Source organism: Chinchilla lanigera, unplaced genomic scaffold, assembly GCF_000276665.1.
Source record: "Chinchilla lanigera isolate Chin_1 unplaced genomic scaffold, ChiLan1.0 scaffold00097, whole genome shotgun sequence".
NCBI classification, from domain to species: Eukaryota; Metazoa; Chordata; class Mammalia; order Rodentia; family Chinchillidae; genus Chinchilla; species Chinchilla lanigera.
The window spans coordinates 635378-643859 of record NW_004955498.1 but is presented as its reverse complement, the minus strand read 5'-3'; the positions used below and the strand labels follow the sequence as shown (position 1 = coordinate 643859).

At 37.7% G+C, this 8482-nt stretch overlaps 1 protein-coding gene across 1 annotated transcript in view; it reads right to left on the bottom strand.

The window, feature by feature from the left end:
• Window positions 1–848: 848 nt before the first annotated feature.
• Fmr1nb (fragile X mental retardation 1 neighbor) overlaps window positions 849–8482 on the bottom strand; it is a 31569-nt gene continuing 23935 nt past the window's right edge. Inside the window, exons 5-6 of the mRNA XM_005406393.1 lie at window positions 2410–2555; window positions 849–1009 (exon numbers count right to left, since the gene is read on the bottom strand). Coding sequence (XP_005406450.1) covers window positions 993–1009; window positions 2410–2555 — 163 coding nt within the window. The 3' untranslated portion in view covers window positions 849–992. The remainder of the gene's footprint in view (window positions 1010–2409; window positions 2556–8482) is intronic.

Here is an 8482-nt window from a genome sequence, read left to right as displayed (position 1 = left end):
CAAAACCTACAAGTCCTTCCCTCAGAAATGCAATCTATTCAAGTCCTAACTGAAGTCTGCAAAACCTGAGTGTCCTCCCCTTTCAGTCTTTGTCATTCTCCAAGTAAGTATTGGCTGGAGCTAGGCACCCCTGCCAACGTGCTCCCAAACACTTGGTGCTCATACAAAAATCTGCCGTTCCTCCTTTATTTGGCGTCCTCACGAGCTAGACTGTGAGCTTCAGGAAGGCACAGCCTAGTGTGTCCTGCTCACAACTACATCTCCAGCACAAAGGAGGGAGATAGCACCTAGTAGGGGCACAAGAAATGTTTGCTGAGTAACTAACAAGATCAGATAAATTTGAGGGCCACATATTCCAAAAGAGGTAAATGGATCATTAAAAAGAAAAGAATTTTAAAGCATAACCAATTTGTGTATCTCACAGAACACAATTATTCTTTAAAAAGTAAACACAAAAATGTCATGACATTGTTTAGCACTGGACTGTGGGATTTGGGATGAATTTTAATTATCCTATATTCCTTACTTATCAAGTCTTTGATAATGTGTCTTATTTTATGGTGGAGGAAAACACCATAAATTATAAAATTAAAAAATCAGCCTATTTCAAAGTATATGATAAACAGAGTACCATAAGCAGTGAAATATGACCAACGGGTTTTCCCCCTCACTTTACTATGATGTGAGTGATATGAAATTTCTGCCTTATTTAGCATCAACAGAATATGTTGATAAAATAACCCAAGTTTTAAAAATTACTACCTAGGACCTGAGTGTTACCAACACTTTATACATATTTTTAAAAATTCTATAGAAACTACGTTTAACAGAAATAATCTGGATTCTTGTTTGGTGCATAAAAACAGAACTGTGAACTTTATTTTATACTTGAGGGTAAAGACAAAAACAACAAATTTCTATCTTTCTAAAATGAACAGTCGGGCTTGGACAACTGGGACAGTCTCCTCTGCTCTGGAAGGTGTGCACTCAACTCAACGGGAAAGCAATGCTAGGGAAAAGAAAGTAAATAAGGGTTAAACAACATGGAAAGAGAAGTATACACATCATATTTTGTTATAAAAGAAAACGACTGCAACAAGAGTCTCAAACAATATAATGAATGTTATGATGAACATAAATTTTCAGTCTGCCAGCACTGTGAGGCATGCAGACAAAACAGAGTGTAGCAAATACCATTACAGAGATCATTTCTGCAGCACATGTCCTAGTATGTGGCTCACATAAGTTCTGTTAGTCTAGTCACACTGCCATACAGGTACACACTGTGTTCATGTATGTACACATGCATTGCATTAAATATATACAGTATATAGTATTAATAATATACATTCATTATTATTACAGTATATAGTTGTACATCATCTTAAGTACTGTATCATAAATATCCACATGAACATATATAATAACCCGTGAAAGGATTTCCTTTGTTTTTTTTTTCTGAGGTAAGTGATTTTTCATTTTAAATATTGGCAAACTGAGAACTGAGAAAGTCAAAGGACTTGCCCCAGCTTATGCTGTAAGCAGTGGCATGACTGAAACTAAATCCAGTCTCTAACACTAAATTCAATAACCTATTAATCTGTTCCTCTGTAACTAAGGTTAGGAATTAACATTGTAAATTTCAGTAGCACATTACAATTTTCCAAGCATTTTCACATACATTACATTGCTTACACTACACAAAAAATCTCAGACAACACTATTAAAGAGTTGAAAGGTTAAATTACTTGTTCTGTGAACACCACTAGTTAAATGATCTGGAGCGTCTAGCCCAATACTTTAGTTCTAGAGGTATCCCTCTTTCCTTACCAATCATTTTATTCTTATTTGTCCCTTCACAATTATTTTGTGAGAAGGAGACCCAGGCCAAAGCTAGGAGATCTGCAAGCCTATGCAATTGAGGCCCAGGAAATCCTTGGTATAGGATTCTGGGATGCTTCTCTCAACCCCTTCTAACACTACATTTTACAGGTTTGGGGAGCAGATAGCTGTGACCAACAGGTAAGAACTAGGATATCATCCCAGGTTTGCCAGACTTCTGAAGTCCTACTCCTTCCCCTGGATATGTGGTGTGGTTAATACACATTGAGGACTGTGACCAGGACAGTTTATTAAGGGTATATGGTATGGAGCTGTAGCGCCAGAGCAGGCAGATTTCATTTCTTTGCTCCCTCTGAGGCTTGAACCACACAGACCAATACAGCACCCAAACAATTTGGCACCTCTCTCGTTTACCTTCCCACCTTCCAAATATCCCTAATGATACTGATCATCTTACAATCCAAATATTTGTGGTTTCTGTTAGACAAACCAAGATGATGGCAGAAATATAAAGTAAACAAGAATCAAAGATTGTGCACATCAACTTTATATCCCATTGGTGATTACCTTCACTTTCCTTCTCATCTTCATTACCATCCTCTTCTTCTGTTGTTGTTGCTGACACTTCGGTACCCCCCTTCAGTTTCTCTCTTTCTTTCTTCACACCCTCCAAAATTCTTTCATTTTTCATACGTAAAGAATTGGCGTATTTGCTATAATATGGAAAGTACAAGTAAAACTTTATTTCTCAACAGTGTTCAGGTAACTCTATACTTCCCCACCTGATTCTTTAACTCATTCTAATTAATAAACCTGATAGAAAGCATTACACTCAGCTCATTCATAGTTATTACTGTAACTACCATTACCATCCTGTGCACAGTCATTTTGATCATTTGGCCCCCATCAGGGATGCTGACCTACTTTCTCTGCTGACATCATTGTTACCTACCCTTCAATACTCAGCTTAGACATTTTCTTGCTTAGGAAGCCTTCCCTTTCATTCCTAGTCCAGAAGGATTCCTCCTTCCTAAAACCTCAAACGAAATAGTGTTCATTCATGATGTAGTCATACTTACAATTTTCAAAGCACTTTCACTTACTATGGTTATCATCTGATAGTCAATGCCATACTCCCTTGTGTTCGTGTGACCACCGAGTGGAGGAGCACTTGAGAGGCCATTATATGCCAAGACCTTGCCTAGGTGCCTCACATATTTGCTTATTTAATCCTCAGAATAACTCTAGAAGGCAGACAGTATATGTTTCCTATTTTGCAGATGATTAAATTGGGGCTAACAGAGATAAGATAACTCACTTAGGGTCACATAGAGGTAGTAAATGGAGATGCCAGAATGTGAACATTGTGTGACTCTACAGTATAGGCTCTTTCCATTAAGACCAGACTACAGCGTCTGCCAATAATGGTTAGCAATCGCAAACACCGTATACTGCCTGTTGCTAAGGCCTGTATATACACGACCTCATTTCACTTTCATGATGACTTCATGAAACAGCTACTAATTTTACCATTTTAATTTTTAAACAGAAAAACTGAGATGACAAGATGAAGTTTAACTTGCCTGATGTTGCCCAATTAGCCTAGATCTAAGAGCAGAGAAGTGGTGTGGATTCAGTATCAGCAAAACAAGGAGCCAGGATTCAAATCCAGACCTACTTAAATCTAAAGTAAAATCTCTCCCTGACTATGCTAACCTGTCTGTTTTGCATGTATGAGCTTCTAAATCACTTAAGGCTAGAACCTTATAATTTTTATACCCTTCAGAGGAAATGGAAATGTTAGTTGATTTTTATCAAGAAAGTTGACCACTGTTTATAGGGCTCTCACTGTCTAAAGAACCACAAGACAAGAAAAAAAAGAAACTAGGAATGTTTATGGAAGAGGTGAAAAGAGAAACTTGAGATGAAAGAAAGAAACATTTGCCTTCAGTATTATGAACAGGTAATAACAGATGAGCAATCATCCTATCTTCCATTCAGTATTAGGTAACATACAGAAGAGAACACCACAGCCATGCCAGTGCTACCCAGCAACACAGACAAGCAGGGCTTGAGCATGCGAGGCCCAGAGATAGATAAGCCTGCCTTTGAAATGATGGCTTTGAAAGTAATACTCACTTTTCTCTCCAAAACTGCATTACCACGTTGTCACTAAGCTCTACTAGGTAAGCCAGATATGGAGCAAAGAAACACTTCTTTCTCAATTAAGCATAAAAAGTCTCCAGGCACAAATGAAATAGTGAATGAAAGCCCCAAGTATATTTATATGATTTACCTATTGTCCCTTTATGTTGCCAAGCTGTTAACTACAATCTCAAAAAATAGTAACTAACACAACTACACAGTTTTCAGGACCTTGGAACCAAGTGTGTTTCAGAATACAAAATTGGGGGGATTTTAGAGGTCAAATGATATGATACACAATCCAGTAGGATTGGGGTCAGCATCTCACAACCAAACATAGTAATATTTCTGCAACAAAATATGTATATGTACTCTGAACATGAAATAGCACTAGAAACAATCTCAGGTTAGGTAAGATCAGGTTTTGCTACTTATATGACTTAGAAAAAAATCTAGATTTGCAGAACATTATAAATATCAGAATGTTTGATATGAAACTAAAGATTTAAAAGAAAGAAATTGAAGATTTATACTTTTCTAATACAGTGACTCTAATATATCTTATTTTCCATAATCAAAATGAGCAGGTTTTCTTGATCTGGGGTTTTATTTTAAAATTGGTAGAGTACATTTCACTTTAACAAAAAAATGTAACACAGCCTTGTTATTTTAAAATCAACTACACTAACTTGTCTAGGTTTTAGAGGACTTGGTTTAGATTCAGTCTTATCACTAAATGGTCATTTCGCTAACATTTCTTTCAGAGGTCCAAAATCATATATTCTACTCAATTTCTAACTAGAATGTCCTAGAGAAGAAAGAAGAGGTGAAATGACTTGTTCAGTGTCCTAGAGGTGACACTCCTCTTCTCATATAAACTGTCATAAAACATGACCAATACATTCGCGGTTGTACAGTCAACTTGTAATGCACATTCACTCTACATACTTGATCATTTATGAAGTATACTATTCTAAATATTAGAAACATAAAGATAAGTATATCACAAAGACCTGTCCTTAAGGAGTATAAAGTTTAGAAAGGAACGCAGATATACAGGCTGGTAATTATAAATCACCCTGAAGTAAGTCCCAGCAGAAGTAAGCAGAGAATGGTATGAGACAGAAAGAAGCTTGACCCTTTGCAAGCAGGAGGTTTGACATAAGCTTCCTAGAAAAAGTAACATCTAAATGGAGGCTTGCAGCCTGAGTGGAGTAAACCAGATAAAAAAGAACAGAGGTGAGGGGGATGCATAAGAGCACTTCAATAAGTGATTACTCTGGGTAGAATGTTCAGTGTGGCAAGGTGGCACACTGGCTGTGAATACCAAGTACAGCAATGTGGCTGCAAACATGAAGTGAGTCCACAAGGAATTTCTAGTGATACAGATCCACACAGGTGTGGGACTTTTATTTCCTCTAGGAATTCTCAGGAGCCTAGATCTAAGAGCAGAGAAGTGGTGTGGATTCAGTATCAGCAAAACAAGGAAGCTAAAAAGAATAGATTGAAGCACTAATCAAGATGATCCAGGTTGAATAAAAGAAGATGATGTCAGGAAGGTAGCAAATGAGGTAAAACCCATAGAGTTAAAGAGCCCGGATGTCTCAGCATGTTAAAGAACAGGTGTATCGCGAGTAAAGCAAGAAGAAAAAGCACCTCCTGCTGAAGAGTAGGATTTTTAAACTTGACATTTCAGAAGTTCAAAGGCTCAATTTGGGGGGGATGACAATGTTCATAAATGTATGTGCATAAAAATAGGTAGGGAAGATGAATGTGTGATAGTTTCATCAGAATTGAATACACCAGGGAACCCTGGGGATAGAGGCTTAGATGGCTCATAAGATGGGTATGAAGCTACCAAGAAATATGGTAAAATGGAGAAGAACACAATACCTAGAAAATACCTGGACCAAAGCAAGATTTTATTAGAGTTTTTGTAATGGATAAATGAATAAAGTGTTCAATTAGAGAAAGTCTAGTGAAATTTCAAATAGGCTGTGTATCAGATTAATTTGAGGTCCTTAAAAAATACAAATTTCAGGACCAAACCTCAAATTTAATCAGACTATAAGGTACAGACTGAGATCTGTAGTACTGAATATTGTATTCCCAAGGTTACTTCCATAAAAGCCATATACAGACAAGAATTTGAGAAACACTGGTCTAGTGACTGATGTTTTTGAGATAAAGTCTCTAATGCTGCCCAAGTTATCCTCCAACTCTTGGGCTCCAGTGATCCTCCTGCCTTAGCTTCCAAAGTATCTGGGGCCACAGGCATGTGACACCACACCTGGCTTGTGAGTTGATCTTCTGTATTTAACAAACTCTATTTCATCAATATAAGTACTGGTCTTTTAAGATAATTAAAAAACACAGCATCAGTTTTTTTCAGTGGGTACCAAGAATCAAACTTAGGACCTTGAGCTTGCCAGACAGGTGCTTGTGCCACTAAACCTATATCCCTGGCCCTAGTATCAATTTTATGAAAAAGATACAGTTTAATTTACCACTTGCAAGGTCACAAAGATGTGCAGAAAATCCACAGAAACAACTAGATTATTTATATCAATATGTATAGAGTTGCCTACTACATGGTCCAGAGAGGACCAATTTTACTCTAAACAAGAAAGATCTGGTGGGGCTTCTCCTAACACAGGCTGCTGGGCACCACAACAAAATTTATGGCTCCATCGGTCTGAGGTGGGGCCTAAAAACATGCATTTTTAAAGCTCCTAGGGGATGCCGATGATATACTGGGTCAGAGACCCCAATTTGAGAACCAATTTGAGAAAAGAGTGGAAAGCAAATAATATTTACATATTAAATTCTGTGGAACAGAACGTAAGTGCAGAAAGAAGTTCTGAAAAGAGAGAAAAACCCTGGGACCCGGAACAGTTGAAAAACGCTTCATAGAAGAGCTAAGGTAGCTGCAATTTTTTAAGAAAAGAAAGAATTCACATAAGGGAAGAGGATGAAGGAAAACTAAGAAATGGGAGCAACACAGGCAAAAAAATAGAGGTGAGCGTGAACCCTGTGGCTGCCAAGAAAAGTAAAGATACCTCCCTGGTTGGAGCAAAGAATATGTGTTAGCAGTACTATTATGGAATTTATAGGATGAGCCCAATGTCGATGGGTCTGAAGGTGCCAGCCCTTTGAGGGATCTAAACTGACAAGATGTCACCATATTTTTAATCTACACTTGTTTCTTTTATCCTACCTACAATGGAAAAAGCAAAAAAAAAAAAATCAGAAGATGGCATGGCATCTTTGCTTTGTCACTGTTTAATCTTTTTTAAATGTAGTAAAACTGTACTAATTTTTTCTAGTGCTGGAGCTCAAACTCAGGACATTGCAAATGCTAAGCACACACTCTGCCACCAAACTACCTTCTCAGCCCTTCAACTATGAAATCTTAAGAGGTCAAACCACCCTCCATCTCTCTGTTTTAAAGGTAAATAAGGCAATACACGTGATAGAAGCTGGAAAAGGCCAAGCATATGCTGTTTTTATCTGTACCTCATCTATGGACTATGATATTCTACCTTGGGTACTTGTATATATATCCCTTATTAGATCATGTGTTCTTTGAGAGCATAGAGGGTGATCTGATTTACTGCTCTGTCCTTTATAGCACTTAACACAATGCCTGGAACCCAGATATTCTTGAATGCACTGGAAGTTCTTGAATAATTCTGTGAAATGAAATATTATTTCAGGAACATGAGTCTCACAGGGTACTGCAGGATGGACTAGAGAGAAAGGGTAGATTAGGGGTCCAGGCATATGTCCACAATGGCTCGGCAGACACCCGTACACCCTCTTTACCTAAGAGGAAAGCCATACATTTTTGTTTATATGTCAAGAATCTTCACAGGACCTACCTTCTAGCCACCTTTCATATCCCACTTGCTGTCCCATACCAGATACTGTCTCTCTTGTAAGAACCCTTTGGATTGGGTACATTACGATGCCCTATTCAGTCCTTAACTCTGCCTTGACCCTTACATGCCAGCCTTGGTTCCCCTTTGCTCCTCCCCTGAAAAACAATCACTCAAGACAGGAGCTCATATACAAGACCTGGACTGGACCGTGACAGTAAAACGGGTGGGAGCAAATCCCAGATTTGTTTCAAAGAAAAATAAACAAACAGGAGAGGGAGATTAAGCAGAATATGTTTTGAGGATAAAGAAACGGAAACAAACAAATTAATTTCAAGATTTCAGTCTGGGAAACTGAAGAATTCACTAAGGTAATCAAGTGGAGATGATTCGGTAAAAATAAGATGAGTTCACTTTTGCACATGTTGCTTTTAAGGTGTTTATAAAAGATCTAATTTACAAGAGCAGTTGGGAATATAGAACAGGTAAAGATGAGGACTTTGGGATTCAGATTTACAAACCATTCACCCAGAGAATCTTAGAATATGCTTGTCAGAAAGGACCTCAGGAATGGTCCAGTTTATTTTCTATTTTTATAAGAAAATTAATTACCCAAA